Source organism: Amblyomma maculatum, chromosome 1, assembly GCF_055883805.1.
Source record: "Amblyomma maculatum isolate TAMU_Amacu chromosome 1, ASM5588380v1, whole genome shotgun sequence".
NCBI classification, from domain to species: domain Eukaryota; kingdom Metazoa; phylum Arthropoda; class Arachnida; order Ixodida; family Ixodidae; genus Amblyomma; species Amblyomma maculatum.
The window spans coordinates 322470911-322488587 of record NC_139344.1 but is presented as its reverse complement, the minus strand read 5'-3'; the positions used below and the strand labels follow the sequence as shown (position 1 = coordinate 322488587).

At 47.5% G+C, this 17677-nt stretch overlaps 2 protein-coding genes across 2 annotated transcripts; both read left to right on the top strand.

The window, feature by feature from the left end:
- Nucleotides 1-99: 99 nt before the first annotated feature.
- Nucleotides 100-1706, top strand: LOC146207279 (serine protease 33-like). The gene has a single exon (XM_084582543.1). It carries the CDS (start codon nt 717-719, stop codon nt 1704-1706), a length of 990 nt encoding a protein of 329 aa, XP_084438669.1. The 5' UTR covers nt 100-716.
- Nucleotides 1707-11878: 10172 nt separating this feature from the next.
- On the top strand, nt 11879-15276 carry LOC146207278 (uncharacterized). The gene is made up of 2 exons (XM_084581007.1): nt 11879-12294; nt 12732-15276. Exons 1-2 carry the CDS (start codon nt 12143-12145, stop codon nt 13429-13431), a joined length of 852 nt encoding a protein of 283 aa, XP_084437133.1. The 5' UTR covers nt 11879-12142; the 3' UTR covers nt 13432-15276.
- The last annotated feature ends 2401 nt before the right edge of the window (nt 15277-17677 follow it).

Here is a 17677-nt window from a genome sequence, read left to right as displayed (position 1 = left end):
AAAACATGATTGACGTTATCAGCTGCAAACCATCGCGTATGTTAGTATTTATTGATAGCCGCATATTATGTAAGATAGCTGAAAATATGCTGAAAGGCTAGCCTGTTGAAAAGGCAGTGCAAAAGGTTTGGCATATTGGTAAATGTTCATGTTGGGGTTATATTTTTTCTCTTCTGTCCCCGATTGGCAAACAAGATCCCATTTCATCTCTTAATAAAAGCCCCGAGTCTAATGAGCTTGTATTAAGGATGAGGAAATGATCGAGTCACATGACTCAACAGCAAAAAAGAGCAAACGAAGTAAGGCACTCCCTGGTGGCTGTTATTTCTGAAGTTCTGTAGCAGAAAATGGTAAATGCCTTGTGAAAATCTAGGTCAGCTTCATTCAGTTCGCCCACATGCGACCTCAGTCGTTGGCAAGCTTTCGGACTGGGCTCCGCACCTCTCGCAACAGCCGCGGCAAAACAGAAGCACGCTCGAACGCGCACGCCGGAGCGCAACGAGGACCGCACACTGCGTCCAGGTTCTGCTTTATCACCGCGTCGCAGAGTCGGCATCACCACTGCGTCTTGACTCTGCGGGCGCCTAGCTCGCATAAAAATACACCGCGGCGTACATCCGGTGGAGGTCGTCGTTAAAAACGCGTGTTCGACCGAAGCAGAGCTGCTTTCGCGATCGAGGTCAACCAGCGGCGGACGAGTCCCGCGGGCGGTCGTCATGCTCGCCATGCTTCTCGCCTCCTCCCTGCTGGGGGCCGCAGCGTTGCCCGCGGAGTTGCCTTGGTCGCATGTGGGACCCGGCGTTTCCACAGAGGGCTGCGACCCGGCACCTGGCTCGACCGATCGCCTCTACTGGCTGCGCGACGGCCGGAGGCTTCCGTTGCCAGCGCCGGACCGGTTCTGGGAGCCCGGCGCCTACGTGTGCGTCCGCGAGGGCAATCGGACGGTCAGCCTACAAAAGGCCCTGCTCGTCGCCGAGGAGGATGGAGTGTGCTTTGCGGGTGACCAGACTGCGAGGAGCCGTCGCCGCCGCGTTGCGGATGGCGTCCGCGCGCGGGAGGCACCCTGGGTGGCACAGCTCTTGGTGGCAGGACGCTTTGTGTGCGGCGTCAGCCTGATCAGCCAGCGCTGGGCTCTCACGGCCGCCCACTGCCTACCCGAGTGCAACGACAGCGCCCTGGCCCTGGCGCTCGGGGCGACGCGCCAAAGCGGGCCGCGGGTCGGCGTACTGCGCGCGCTGCCGCACCCGGGCTACGTGCGCGGCTCCCCGTCGCGCGAGCACGACGTCGCCCTGCTACAGGTACGGCCGAGGCGCTTGCTCGCAGTGGCCTGCCTGCCGCCGACCGAGGGCTACTTGGAGAGGTTCGCTCAGGGCGTTCTCTTCGGCTGGGGCCGTGTGGGGCCCCGGGGCGGCCCCGCTCTCCGGCTGCAGGAGGCCTCGTTGCCCATCATCAAGAGTCGCGAGCGTTGCGAGGCGGCCGTGGAGAACGTGGCGCCGACGGCCTTCTGCGCGGGATTCGGCGAGGCATACCGCGCGGACGCCTGCGAGGGCGACAGCGGGGGCCCGTTGGTCGGTTTCGTGGAAGAGCGACCTGTCCTACTGGGCATCGTCAGCTGGGGCCTCGCGTGCGCCCGGCCCTTCACTTTCGGCGTGTACACACGTGTTGACAGTTACCTCAATTGGATTCGTGGGCACGTCCTGGGCTGACCTCGCCTGCGATCATGCGGTTTATTCACGCTTCGGAGCAAATAAAGGGAGAACCTGTGTGGAATATCAGTGCGAGTTGTGCGCCGCGCGCGTTTTGGTGTCCGTTCAAAGGACGCCCATTTACGGTCTGCCGCAGGTAGTGAGTCCCACGTAATCACGAGGCAAAAATTCTAAACTCACTGCCTCTTCAGCCGCGAATTTAACCAGATGTATAATATTGACACTAGCGTATGAGTAACTTAATTGGCTAATGTTATTTTCCCCATCACTGCTATGTTGAATTCAAAGAAAATATTGCCTGCGAAAACAAAGTGTGACGCGCAGAGCTTTAGAGCACATTCAGGAACTACACGATATGACTCGCGTAGTCTTTTTCGGCGATGGAAATTTATAGAAAAAAGCATGAATACAAAGCCGGCTTCAATGTAACTGCGGACGCGGGAAAGCGACTAGACGTTTGCTGGTTACGTGTTTAGGCCTGCTGTCTAAGTGTTTCCTAAACGATAAAAAGCTCAATACTCAAGGAAAAACACTTTTTTTTTGTTGATTTTAAGGAGAATGCTCGACCACCAGCATGCTACAACCGGGCATAACAGCTTCCCCTTGGCCAGGGTCACACTGCAGCTGACGTTGATTCGTCAACCCGTCATGGTTTTTTTTTTATTTTTTGTAGCTAAACCTTAACATAGCTAGAAGCTAAGCTACAGTGGGTTAGGTGTGCGCGTTTCGCCGGTGCCCTTAAAGGCAGCTACTGCGCATGCGCCGTTACCATGGCAACCGGTTCAGCAGTAGCCACGTGGGTTGCATATATGGCACAATTATCGATGCTTTGAGACGCGACAATGATGTAATTCGATGGCCGCCTCCCTAAATCAAATCACCTCCCAACTCCAGACGCTTGTGGGGGCAGTGCAAAAACAAGCTGAGGAGTCTCAAGTACTCCGGAACGAGCTGCTAGGCATCAACGCCTGGCAGCAGAACATCGAACAGACCCTTGCGAGTAAACATGGCTCGCAAGACTAAGTATGAGATATGGCAGTGGAAGTGTCGCGGATTCCGAAGGAAACGGCCGGTGCTGCAGCAGTTCCTCGCAACGATAGAACATGCGCCTCTCGCATTAGCACTTCAAGAAACCGGGGGCCCGGCTAAACTTTCGGGATACCAAGCATTCCACAGCAATAACGGGGAGCGGGCGGCAGCGACAACTTTAGTGAAAAGAAATATGGCAGCAGTACAACACGACCTCGCATCGCCAGAGATAGAAAGTGTTTTTGTGGAGATTATCCTGGGAACCAGTCCTAGGACCAGTATCTTCCTCCTCAATATTTACAGCTCGCCGAGGCAGCGCAAGGCCAGATTCAGGACTTTGCTCCGAAAAGCAGAGCAAGTCAGCGGGGAACATCAGTTAGTGATTATGGGAGATTTCAATGCAAGACACCCTGCGTGGGGATACTGTACACCTTGCCCTAAAGGGAGGCAGTTGTGGGAGGATATACGAGACCTAGGGTGCACTATACATACAGATCCTACCTGTCCGACACGAATTGGGAACAGTGTTAGCGTCGATACATCCCCCGACCTCACACTATCTAGGCGCACCCTCAGTCCCCAGTGGAACAACACAGACATGAACTTCGGTAGCGATCACTACATAATCGCGCTTAAACTTGGGGGTGGCCCCGGCCCCAAACGTCGTGCAAAGCCGGCGATAGTGGAATGGGACAAATTTCGGGACAACAGGACAGGCGACAATGAAGGAAAAATAACCGACCTCGACACGTGGGTTGCACAACTAAAGTCCGACGTCAAGGCAGCAACTAAATATCTCGATGACGCTAACGCTCCGGATTTAGTGGATAGTCGTCTTCTCCGCATGTGGGAGGCAAAGGAACGAATGGAAAGGAGACTTGAGGGGCAGCGGTGGAATCGTAACCTAAGGCGCAAGATAGCTCGGCATAATAAGGCCATTGAAGATTACGCTTTCAAGCTATGCGAGCAAAACTGGGGGGATCGATGCGAACACATGGAGAATAATATGAGCATGCCTAAGACCTGGGGACTTCTTCGTCACCTTCTGGACCCTGAGAGCTCAAAAGCTCAAGTAGGCACTAACCTCATGAAGATTAGACACTCCTTTCCATGAGATGACGAGAAGTCCTTTCGACAGTTTCAAGGCTTGTGTGTTAGCGATACAAGCAGGATGCCCCTTCCTGATTACTTAGGGGACGCCATTGATGAGCTTGATGCCCCTATTAGCACGGCAGAAGTAATAGCAGAGATTATTCGGCTTAGAACCAACACGGCACCGGGCCCAGATGGTATCACTAATAAAATGCTGCGAAACCTAGATGACCAATCGGTAGCCGCACTAACTCAGCATTATGCAGGAGTGCTGGGAGAAAGGGGAAATACCTCAGTAGTGGAAAACGGCTGACATTATTCTCATACCCAAGCCTGGTAAGCCACTTCGGATCGACAACTTACGGCCAATATCCCTAACATCATGCTTGGGAAAGCTACTAGAGCATGTTATCCTAACCAGGCTCACCAAATATATTGATAGACACGACGTTTTCCCGCGGGAAATGATAGGCTTCCGCTCTCATCTCTCGACTCAGGACCTCATGGTCCTGTTGGAACATGACATTATCCGGTCCAAGAGTAAAGATGCTAAAGCCATCCTTGGCCTCGATCTAAAGAAGGCATTTGATAATATCTCACACCAGGGAATCATGGACAGCCTATCAGCATTGAATGTAGGGACAAAAACATATAGCTATATCAAAAACTTTTTGAGTGAACGTAGTGCCCGCTTTAAATTCCGCGATAGCACATCGTCACTTCTCCCCCTGGGCAGTAGGGGTACTCCTCAGAGCTCGGTACTCTCGCCTCTTCTCTTCAACGTAGCAATGGCAAAATTACCAGAACAACTACGACGTTACCCTCATTTAAATTTTAGTATTTATGCTGACGACATTACACTATGGATCAGCCGGGGTAGCGATGCCGTAATTGAACACACGCTACAAGAGGCGGTGGACACGATCGTGCGGTTTGTAGCAGAACGTGGACTTACATGCTCGCCGGAAAAATCAGAATTCTTAATTTACAATCCACGGTGCCTGCGGAAAGAGCGTAAAGTGGATAGATTTCGGTACAAGGACATCAAGTTCCCCAGGTATCGCAGATCCGTATATTAGGTCTCCTTCTCCAAGATAATGGCTACAACGGAGAAACTATTAAGAAGCTTGAGCGGCATGTATCTCAAACAGCCTCATCCGCCGAGTTTCGAGTAAAGGCAGAGGACTAAAGGAAAAAAATCTTCTGCGCGTAATCCAGGCATTTATCATTAGTCGAATCAGCTATTCTACGTCCCCTTAAGGCAGCAGAACGACAGAAATTAGAGAGCCTCATCCGCACAAGTATTAAAAGAGCCCTTGGACTCCCACGCTGTACTTCCACCGCTAGCCTCCTGCAACTGGGCATCCATAACACATGGGATGAAATCGCGGAAGCGGTGCGCACTTCACAGGTAGAACGGCTCCGCCTAACCGCCGAAGGCAGATCCATTCTAGAAAAACTGGGCATCGACACTTGGGGAGGCGCTCAGACAAAATCTGAAATAGACATGGCTGTACGGGACAGGCTATGGATACCTCCGCTGCCAAAAAAACATGCATCCCGAACACCATACGGAGCGTCGGGAAAAAAGAGCTCAAATGCTCAGTAAGAAATTTAGCCGTTTGCCGCCGGAGGAAGTAGCCTTTGTAGATGCTGCCGGAGGTGCAAGCCCCTTTATGGTTGCAGCGGTATCGAATGGGTCGGGTAGACCGATCACCGCGGTCACCCTGAAAACTAGATCTCCTGAGGCAGCTGAGGAAGTACCTGTAGCTCTAGCCTGCGCCCAGACAAAGGCGCGTTTCGTGATCTGCGACAGCAAAACTGCCATACGAAATTACAGTCGTGGGTTGATTGCTCCCCAGGCAATTCGAATATTGCAGCAATCACCAATCTCGCGAACTATACAGCTGATTTGGACTCCAGCGCACACTGGCGTTCCCGGCAACGAATCCGCCCTTGCCATGGCTCGAGGGCTCTACCACCGAGCCGGCGGCAGAGAGGGGGGGGGGGGGGGGGCTTGGAGCGGGGAGCATAGAGTGTGCCACATCTTACACAGAAATTCTGCAGCATTATAGACTCAGTAGACGGGTGGCTGCTGCGCCAGCCCCTTCCCTAAATTGCAGGCAGGCTGTCGCCTGGCGTCGCCTTCAGACCGGGACATTCCCACACCCGCTCCTAGTGAGCCATATGCTCCCAGGAGAAAGATCTGAATTCTGTGCAAACTGTGACTCGAGAGGGACCCTCGAACACATCCTCTGGGACTGCCCCTTTTCTCCCGGGAGCGGTCTAAATCTGACGCCGCAACTCTGGGAGACCATGCTGCGCTGCTCGGACCCTGGGCTCCAGCTAGCCGCCATCCAGCTGGCCTGGGACGCCGCCGGCCAACAACGTCTGCCGGCCTGCGTCTGAGGCGGGGCACCCGCCATCCATGGAGGGCCGGAGCCTCTTCATCCGCTGGAATAAATAAAAAGTTCTGCTCTCTCTCTCTCTCTCTCTCTCTGCAGAACTGAGAGAGAAAATAAACTTTATTTCTTCAAACAATAAGACCAGTTTTGTCCAGATCGAAGCTTTGCACGTGTTTGGTCAGCTTAGGTGCAAGTCTGAAACGCGTTATGTGACACGATCGACAATGTTTCTGATCTATTCAGTGGTTGAAGGGCTGATTTCCGTGCAATGGAAAGAAGTAGGAACTCTATTATCTCATAACCGATACCTTCTTCTTTTAATATGTTCCATAGGAGTTCCCTGTTTTCCCTGTTCCCTGGTAAGTTCCCTGTTCATGATGGAAAATAGCGCGAAAGTACACGAAGGACGGAAGGAAGTAAGGAAGTAAGACACGGACAAGCGCTATGTCCGTGTCTTACTTCCTTCCGTCCTTCGTGTACTTTCGCGCTATTTTCCATCATGAATGTTAACCAACTCGCCCAACTTTCGGCCAAGCCGGTCGTGCTTTCGGCATTACTTGACAGCCGGTCGTGGCACGAACGGCAGAGCCGCGCGCAACCAACCGGTTTTTTTTTTTTTCTTTTTTTTTTTTCCTCAGCGCCTCCCAGCGAAACGCGCCCCGCTCTTGCCACTACAAAACTTTCTGGAAACGCTGTAACTCAGGCATAACTCGGGGCAGGCGTTTGTCAACGCCACAGGGGATACTAAATGGCCGAGAGAGATCGTTAAAAACAAGTTAAAACGCAAGAAACAAAAACTGCATTCATTCCTGCGCGTGAATATTATATTTACTTTCTAGTTCTAATGACTAATTTTATTTTTCGTGCTTTAATATTTTACCACACAGTTTGCAGATCCGCCCGGAGAGGTGTCCCCGGTGGCGGTCGCATGAACTAGCGGCGCTGCAGTTGACTCTTGCTCCTTGCCGGGCTCGTCGTCTGCTACACGCGGCGCGGAAGCATGGAGCTTTTACATGCTGCCGTTGCACTCTACACGGCTGCATTGCTGTTATGACTACATTATGACAGTTTTGGCTTCGAAGGCATACATTACCTCAGTGAAAGCTTTTGTGTGATGCGAAATTTAATGCTGTGAAACAACTGTGACAGCGTTGTCGACTTGCTCGTTAGAACCAACGTTCTAGTAACGTTCTGCTCTTCGGTTTAATTTCTTTTTATTACGCGATATCGTGAGGCACAAGTCATTTCGTTAAAAAATATGACTTAGCCGCTCATTGCGCAGCGTTAATCGTGCTGTCATTTTTGCTTCTTATTTAGCAACCACCTTCTTTTCCAGTTTCAGTTCAATTTGTGACAGGGAGCAGGGAGCCAAGCTGCCGACATATGTGCCTCCAATTTTATGCCGTTCACTGTAAACGTAGGGTGCGCCGACAAGATGTTGTGTCTTTACCCTAAAATAAAAAACAAATAGACGTACGCTTTGCCAGGTACGTGCCAGCCATTAGATGACTAAAATTGGCGGAATGAAGAGACGGCACTAAAGGCGCTATCGAACCTTCTTTTAAGACGAAGCTTTCTGCTATATATTTTTTTTTAACATAAGGCCTCTTCATGCTGGCCTGAATGCTTTGCATCGTGGGCAACGAAGCCTATTGAAACGAATTGGAAGTTCGTCACTTGTTCGTGTCACTAATAGACTTTCTCGAGATTAAAATGTGGGCACAACCTCTGCACATAAAAGATATAACTTACTTCGAAGTGAACTATTTCTGATCTGCATTTAGAAAAGGCACTATATTCAAGTACTCTCGTCATAGTTCGTGTAGCAAGGTTCTTTATTTTCTTGCTAGCATATATTTCGAACGCAAAAGACATTATATATACCGAAGATATAGCACCCTAATAATAGCGCTGCCCCGTATGTTTCGACAGCAATGCCAGTAGAGAAGATGCAAGATTCCAAGAGCTGATCAGTGTACATAGCGCAAATCGAACAGCTGAGCTACACAAATGGATTTCGATTTGGATCATTTTGAGTTCGTCGCAGTACCAGCAATTCGAAGGAAATTTGAGTATTTTCGCGACGAGGAAATAGACGAGCCATCAGGGCGAGAAATTTTGCTTGTTGAGCAGACTTTTGTCACTGAGCGGTTAATTGTCACGGCAATGATATGTTGCGCATAAAGTTCTCATATGTGAATTGAGTGTTGATTCTCTTCTGAAGCATGTCAATGATGCAAAATTGAGCACGGGGCTTCCAACTCAGAGCTTATGCGAAGAGAGGAGACATATTAGAACTGCAGAGCAATTCGACAAGCCGGATGATCACGAAAATTAAAACATCTTCAAAATAACTGAGCATGCGGCGTAGAAAACGCAGCGAGCTGCGGCAGCTGACAAGAAAAAGAAAAAAAGATAATGAATGATTTAAGCCTTTAATTATTTGATTGAAGGGATGACTATCAGCCGCTGTTGGGGTAATTAGAGAATTAGGAGGGATGGGAGTATAGCTTATCGCTTCTTCATGGTTTTTCAGTCTGTTTCTCGTTGTTAAAAGATGAGCATCTAAAAAGCTCAGAAGATGATCTAGGTCGGCATCTACAAGCTAGGCCTTCCAGACTTGCAATGGCTGGTACGTCAAGCTCTTGCCTGGACTGAAGTATGATATGTCGAACGGCTTCGTGACTGCATTTTTGTGAGGCGGGCAAGCACAAAAGTTTATAAGCTTCTGAATGAGCTCAAGATATGCTACCAACCAAGCATAGGAGCTCCTTAATGCATGCATTGAAGTGAATTCGCTGCAAATATTTTTGCCGTTGAAGCAATACAAAATCGCATGCTTAAAAAAAGATGGTCAGAGGAACTAGGAACGCTAACGCTCATTTCCCACTAGGCACACACACACACACCCGCACGTACGCACACACAAAGGTTTGGTTGGTTGGTTTATGGGGTTTAACGTCCCAAAGCAACTCAGGCTATGAGAGACACACACAAAGGATTATGCTGCCTATTCAAATATTTCCCAAAAGCTCCTCTTAATTCTGTGTAACCTTGCAATGTTTTTCTAGGAGTCGTGTGTGTGTGTGTGTGTGTCTGTGCGTGCGTGCGTGCGTGCGTGCGTGCGTGTGTGTGTGTGTGTGTGTGTGTGTGTGTGTGTGTGTGTGTGTGTGTGTGTGTGTGTGTGTGTGTGTGTGTGTGTGTGTGTGTGTGTGTGTGTGTGTGTGTGTGTGTGTGTGTGTGTGTGTGTGTGTGTGTGTGTGTGTGTGTGTGTGTGTGTGTTTGTGTGTGTGTCAATTGTTCTGGTTGTTTGCTGCATTTCATTAGCATTTGGCATTAGTGTTGTTGACAATATTGCATTTTTCCTCATTTTTTCTTGCGCTAATAAATAACAATTAGGTTCATACTATTCACTTATGCCCTTTCCGGCGACGTAGATACCTTGAATAGAGTGTTTTAAAACTGCAATCTTGTGCTATAGCTAGTTTGAAATTACATTAACAATTCCCCTACAAGCAGTAAAATTATGCCGTTTTTATTTTCTGTGTGTGCCTAAAGGGGGAGGGGAATCTCTCAAGAGTGCGACTTGATTACTCGTAATATAAGTTTTTTTAATGCGCTTGCCCAGACGTTTCCTTTCGCAGTGCACGCGCCTATACTCACTGATTCCTCTTTTAGTGAACTCATTAAATAACTCTTCACATCTGACGTTGTTTTAGATGACAAAGGAATAATTTTTTTTTGTTTTTTACATTGCTATATACGGGAGTGCGAGAGTGCCGATCCGGAGCTATGATCCACGCCATACCTCGAAAGTTAGACATTAAGAATATCGCTTCTGATAGGCGACGACGGAGGCCATTTCGTTTGACGCTAGCAGCCAGACTTCATGCACAGCATGAACAGGCTGCCCAAGCTAGCAGATTTCTGCGTGTAATTGAGGCAATCTGCGCAGTGCAGTGGTGAGCGTGACACCTATTGCGTTACCTTTTAAGGTTAGAGTGCTCCTATGCCCTGAAAAGTTGACATTTGTTTGCATGACAGGATCTATGCCCTGAAAAATCATACTACAAAACACAGGCCAGGGAGTAACGCAAGAAGCAGTGCTTCTGAGCAAGCCGACGGCGCTCACACTTGTTTCACAGCATTAATTTAAATGAATTTCGCATAAGACAAACGCGGTCTCCAAGGTAATGCGTCGCTTCGAAGCCAAAGCTGTCGTAATGTAGTTATAATTATACTGCAGCCATGTACAGTGCAACGGCATCACGCAAAAGCTGCGTGTGTGCTGGCCGCTCCATGCTTTCGCGCCGCGTGTAGTAGACGACGCGCCCGGCAAGGCGCAAGAGTTGACTGCAGCCACGGCCGGTCTCGAAGGAGAGAGCGCTTCTCTATGGCTGCAGCCCTGCAGCATTGGCCTCCAAGATCACCCTCGCGAGAAACGTGCGCGCGGAGGTAATCTCGGAGGCCATGCTGCAGCGCCGCTAGTTCTCGCGACCGCCACTTGAGACACACTCCTCCATAAAGAAGTACGGGAAGCTCAGAGTAAAATATTATATGAGGAACGCCTGAGGAAATTGGACACTAACAGGTGGGCAGCTAAAGTATTTAAATACTTAAAAAGCGTTGACTCACAATGGAGGAAAAGAACTAGGAAACTAACTAGTAAGTATGCTAGTCACAAGGACGGAGAAATAAAGAGCATTAAGCAACAGGTGAAAAACACAGAAGGTAAAAATTGGAAAAATTCGATGGAAAAGAAACAGAGTGTGGAATTATACCGAAAGTGGAAAAGGCAGATCAGGAAGGAAGATTTTTTTTTGATAACTCAAAAGGCAGTGCCCTACTTTTTGAAGCTAGATCAGGGTGCCTTAGAACACGCAGTTACAAAAAGAAATTTTACAATGAAGATGACGCATGTGCTGTATGTGGTAACTCCAGTGAAACGATTGACCATATTATACTTGAATGTAATGGTATCCATCCGAAAGTTGATGCAGGCGCAGTCACTGTTCCTGAAGCTCTGGGTATACTCCGGGTGAATGAATAAACCGGCCGTGGAAACTAGCAAAAAACGACTGGAAGATTGGTGGCTTAAAAGCAGAGAAGTGACATAATGTTACTAATGTAGAAACAAAAATTTAATAAATAGAATGATGGTTTAGTTAACCAATCTAAATCAATAATTAAGATATAGGTAGAAAAATGAGCATGATAGCTACTGCTACCACCCCGTTTCAAAGGGGGCGCTCCTACATTTCATCCATCCGTTCATCCATCCTCCTCTATAGATATGGGGAGCTGTGAAACTGAGTTTGTTCTAGTACACTATAGTTCTAGTAACGTGTGTATATATATATATATATATATATATATATATATATATATATATATATATATATATATATATATATATATATATACTGTACAAAAGTGTTTTGTGCCCAGCTGTAGTAATGAGGGATAAGGGAGGATAATTACCTCATCATCATCATCATCGAGTGTAACCACCGTTGAAAGTCCGTTGAAACTTGGAGACGACAACACAAACAAAAAATAATTCTTGTCTTCCATCTGCCTAATATAGACAGCTTTAACGTAGCTGGTAAGCAGGTAGAGGCTATGAGCGACTATTCGTGACGCATACAAAGTGTTGTTCGTGCGGTTGCTTGCTGTTACGCAGTAGCGCATGCGGTATCATAATCACCTGACGCTCAAGTCATTCACATTTCCTTACACTTGTACACAAAGTACCCGCGTTATTTAATCATGTAAAGATAGTTTTCATGCGCGGAAGGCCTTGGACAATGTCGAAAGAAGCCGTTGGAACGGTGGGGGAACCATGGTAACCATGGGTCATGGGTGGAAGTGGAACGATGGAACTGACAGCCATCGGATTGGGAGAGGGGAATGAGCGAAGGCGAACGAGCCAATGAAAGGGTGACGGGAAAGCCAGCCCTCCAGTCGCGCTTTTGGCAGGAGGAGGATAGGCCTAAATGGTTAGAAACTATGGTTCGCTGGCTGACAGCTAAACTGGACAATGGTGCCTGGAACCGTGTGAAGTGAGTATGTGTCATGTTCAACGGTTGCCTGCGGCCTCGCAGTGCATTTCGTCGGCCTCGACGCACTGCGTGGAATGTTAGGTGAAAGTCGTGTTTTTCCTCGGCTGGCGCTTGGCTCCTGACATCCGTCACGTCCACTGACCCTGCTGACCTCTTGCACTGGTTTACGTAACACTTTTACGCCACGAGTAAGACCAGTGATACAGTTGAAAGAAATATCCGCTGTGCTGGTCAGTTTTGATCGCTGCATTTTCGGGAAGCGTAGCACGTCATCTTCAGCATGACGCACCCATGGCGTAGGCCGTCCCCTGGCCAACAGGTGGATCTGCGCCTGGAAGGACGTTAGGGCTTCCGGAGGAGCTGAGGAATCAGTGAATCATGTTTCGGATTGTCGAGGGGCAGCAAGGAGTAACATATATCTACCGATCTTCCACCAGGGAGCTGGTCTGCACAGTCAAAGAGAAGAGTTTGAAGAGAGCTTCCGAGACATCATCGCTCGGCCTTTGTCGCTTCCGCAGCCATCGACGATGTGCTCTTGGCGCCGACAACGATAAATCACCAGAGCTGTGTAAGGAGAGCTTCTTGTCACTCCTCGAGCTACAGCCAACCAACGGCGTATGTGCTCCGCGGACTGTGGTAGAACGTCTTCCCGCCTACTGCGATGACGACGGCGAAGAGTGGCCTGGAGCGCAGGCGGCTGTGGCGAACTATGGCAAGTACTGTCTCTCGCGAGGTCGTCTGCTCACGCCCTGTGTACCGTGTCTGTATCCGGTGGTGTACCGTGCCGCGAGACATCATAGTTACCTAGGTCACAGGTACAGTTTCAATAAACGCGAGCGATGGAAGCGTATGCGTCAACTGCGCACCGGTCTGAGCTCGCGGGCTCTGAACCTGTTGGACAGTTGTAAGGAATTGCGCGTCGCGTTGCAGCGGCTGACGCCCTCCGAGGTGGCCTTATGGACTAAGGGCCACACACGTTTGGGTAGGACTCCTCTGCGGGAGCTGCCCAGCTTCCAGCGGCCTATGCGCTGCGTGCTTCCCATTGTGAAGACAGCTAAAATGTCCGCGTGTCGTCATGAGCTCCGTACTCTGGGCCCAGCTCTTGCGGTACCACCTTCCTCGCCGCCATTGTTCTGAAGGCCGCACTACTACTTGTTGCTCATCTTCCAACATATGTGAAATGTCTTGCCAAAGGACTGTGTGGGCGAAGTGCTCTCTTGGCAGGCGCCACTGGTGTTGTACCGTGCCGTGCACTTACCAAATGTGTCACACCTACCATACGTTGCCGTTGCATATGCTGCCATGGTATGTGATGGCAAAGATGCCCCTTTTCAGTTCTCTTTGCACTACGATGCTTGCCAGTATTCCTACTTGATTAATTAAAGCTAGTTGGCTGTGCACTGTGTTAGTCTGCTATGCCCACAATATTGGTATGTTATGAACCTTGGCAATCTATGTGGTGTAAGCTTATGGTTCAGCCTGGGGAATTGGAAAACTCATTTTGCTTATCGCAGCAATTTGTTACACCAGTTTTAGAACCAATCAACAGGCTGTCCCAGGAGTGGGCACACACACATTGGTGCCATACCAAACCACCAGTCATTGCTGTGGCCTCCTGTGGCCCTCTCAGTTCTGATCGTAAAATGGGGTAATGTTTTGCCACTCTTGCCAATGAGTAGCTTATGGCAACAGTGGGATCTTTTGTTTGGTTAAATATTTATATTGTTCAATTTTCTCGGCATAAGTCAGACTCTGCCCGTGTTTTATGTTGACCTTTGTTTTGCAGCAAGCTATCATTACTACTCAAAACGATATGGTGCTGCAGATAATGGCATGCATGCTCAGTGGCTTTCATAAATAAGAACGTTGTGTTAGAAAGTAATGTTAAATGTCTGTCACCGAAGTTTCATACAGTAGGCTTTGTCAGAATTGCACAACCCACTTTGCATTTGACCTGAACCATTTTTGTCTAAATAGATCGCAGAAGCAGATTCAAAATTCTGTTTCTTGAAAGTGATTTACTCAGTCCATAGATAGTAGACAGTTGCGCCTGTCTCGATTAATTTCTGACTTCTTCAAGTCTTGCAAGCATGGCTTGGGGCAGGTATAAAGTGGGTTGTATATTTTTGGCAGACAGTACCTTGCAATTGTTTCTCGGTTGTTTCTCTGCAGCATCTGGTAACTCTGTCATTTGCTTTTGCATTGATTTTATTGCTTTAATGGCTGCTCAGTCAGATTCAAGTTGCGTTGGTATTGCACGCACCATTTGCATGACGAGTCATTGAAATTTGAGAGATGGTCCTTTTATGATTATTGTTTTATGTCTTTTCTAGTAGGAAGAAGTAGACAGGTATGCAAACAAATATTTGTTTATTATATTAAGCTTATTTCACTTAATATTATGTACAAACCCACTGGTCTAAGGTAAAAGAACAAGCTAAAAATATGGCTTAGTGAGGGTTGAGGACATTTTTTACTTTGTTGGTCGCAAGAGGCATGTTGAAGGAGACAATCATCACTTCTCTTGTGTTCATTGTGGTTTATTAGGTTCTTGTGCGTGACTTATTTTAGGGCTTATTCATTTGTCACAAGTGAAAAGAACTGCTCCTGAGTGAATTGACTTGTCCACTTGGAGAATCTACACCTCTACACCCCACCCTCGATGCTTGTTTAGGTTTATGCGATGTTGTGGAATGGTGGCATGATTGAATTTGCACACCTGCTCTAAGCAGCTGGTGTACTGCACCAGTAGCATTGTTGATCATTCCTGTAACAGACTGACAACTGGTCGTGCCTCGAAGCAGTGTCACAGAAAATGTGGACCCGCAGTGTACTTTCGAGAACCGAGTTGGCGGCAAGTTTTTTACCTCAGGCAACTGCAAAAATTTGTTAATTTGCGAGCCAGGAAAGAGTGCTGTTGAATAATAACTCCTGCACAGAGGAGCAAAGTATTTGCTGAAAATAAAACTGACATTTACTTGAGCTGTTGCCCGTGAGTGATGCTTCTGCAGAATAACCTCGCTGCAGAAAATAATGCTTAAGAGCATTATATATAAGAGTCACCTAAATATGTGGCACACGACAGGTACATTCTTCACTAGCATGATAAGATTTGATGATATACAAACAGCCAGGTATGGTGGAAAGTTGCTGTGTAAGCTGTGTACGTTTACTGTGCGCTCAGTACATTTTTTTTTTTGTCTTGGCATTTTAATGGCATATCCTGTTATTGTTTCTGTACTGCTTCCATACTGATAGTGACAGCTCCAGCAAGGGAGGGGAAAAGGTATGTATTTGTGCTTACAGCCCTACATTTTAACAAAATATCTTGTGGTATATCACGAGAGCCTGATTCAGATGTTCAAAATCGGGGGTAATGAAAAGTTATGAGAGCACTAGGAGAAATCCGAAAGCCTGAGCATTGATGTTGCACACGGTACATCGTGCCCCCTTTGTTGAACACAATCAGTGTGCCGTTGAACGTATCAAAGTTCACCGGCGTTCTATAATTTGTTTACAGGAAAGGAAAGGAGCAGTATCTCACTTGTGGAATCTCGCGGACAAACCTTGCCGACGCAAGATTTTCACTACGAGCCTAGAAAGGCTTGCACCTTAAAAATTGGTTCTCAAGAAGGAAAAAGTGCAGTATCTGCCACTTTTGTTTCTGTTGACACCTGAAGTCTTTTTTGAGGTACCATCGAGTGCACACATCGGCGACTGGATTTTTGCGTAATGGGGCTAGTAAAGCATTTGCATTAAAGCATCTCATAAAGGTTGACATAATATGTTCCCACATAGCCCAATTTCCTTTCTACGACAATTCAAATATTTACAGATTCTGGTCAAGTAACACGTTTAGTGACCACACACTTGCACACATTCAAGTGGCCGGGCTTTAGAGCATGTGACATTTTCGCGCCATGGTCATAGGTGCAGTGCAAAAGTGAAGCGTAAAAAAATGTAGCAGCGTATGACTGGGTCGGCCCGTTCCAGCAGGAACACTGCTGGATTCCTCGCCAGTGCTTAATGGCTAGGGGCGAGGCAACTGAGAACTACAATGGTGAGCTTAGTAGTATACAAGTAGGGATTGAAATTTCCAGTTACAACTCACGAACATCAAATAAAATATATTGAATTCAGTTTCTGGTACTTGGTTTTAGCCAAAAAGGTCAGTATTTTTGCCTTGTAAAGCATAGCCAGATGGTTGTTCTGAACATACATTAACTGAACACAGATGTTGGGAGTGCAATGCAAAACTAGTATTGCTGGATAAACAGTGGGACTGCAATCCGAATTATTGCTATGCTAGCCTATACTCATTTGCAGACTGGGCAGCACCAACTGCTAGCTTAGCATTGTTTATTTATTATTATCAGCTTAGATCAGAAGCTGCATGGATGACTGAGTGGCAGCTCCATTGCTAAAGTGAGCTCACTTTACCATTGCTGCCATCCATGCCACATGGTGCCCAACTCTTGATCAACCCAGCACACAGCCCTACACAAAGCATGTCAACCTAGTTCCTAGAAGAAAACTTTCACTTGAGGTTTTGTCAGTGAAATACCACTTTCAACATTGTGTTACTTTTTCAATGACAATAACAATGCTTTCTACGCACATAGTTTTAAATACTACCATTTGGATATTAACTGCTGGTAAATGGACTAGTTCATGCTAACAAAAATTCCCAAACAGAGTGTGACCTTTTGCCACACAGTACTGTCGCAATAAATTCTCTAATTCACTTTTCAAAATTTGTCAGAAAAAACGTAAACTGGCATCACGAAACAAAACCCAAAAAGAATAGCAACTGAAAAGCCTTAAATGCAAGGGCGGGCTAAGTCAAGAGAATAAAACATTCTGACAATCGAGATTCATGTGGCATTTCTACACGAGCATGTTGTCGTCGATGTAAGGAAATGAAAAATAGCCTTGTAGCCAGAGAAGTGAATACTAATATGTGTATAACATCTTTTATTTTGTGGAAAGTGAGATCCATGCAGGCATTTTGCAGGGTTGAGACATTCTTTAGGATTGGATAGACGTTTGTGCCAATCAAGCTCCGCCTTGAAGGGCAAAGGCCTGGCAGCATTAATGGTTCCCCCTGTGGCTCCCCTGGTTCATATAGATGGTACTTTCTTGATAGCTAATCCCTTAACTTTTGCCTCTAATGTGTTACACATACTGTTTGGCATACAGTCGTAATTAAGCTATCATAATTGAAAAGCTTCGTGACTGATTTAAAGCCCAATTTTAACCAAGCCGTGCAAATCTGCCTGCATGACCTAGGAGTAGCGTGTCCGGCCCAGTTGGACTCGTGGTCCCGAAGGGTTGATTCCCATCTCACCTTCCCATCTCAAAAGAGCAGCGCTGGCTAAACTGG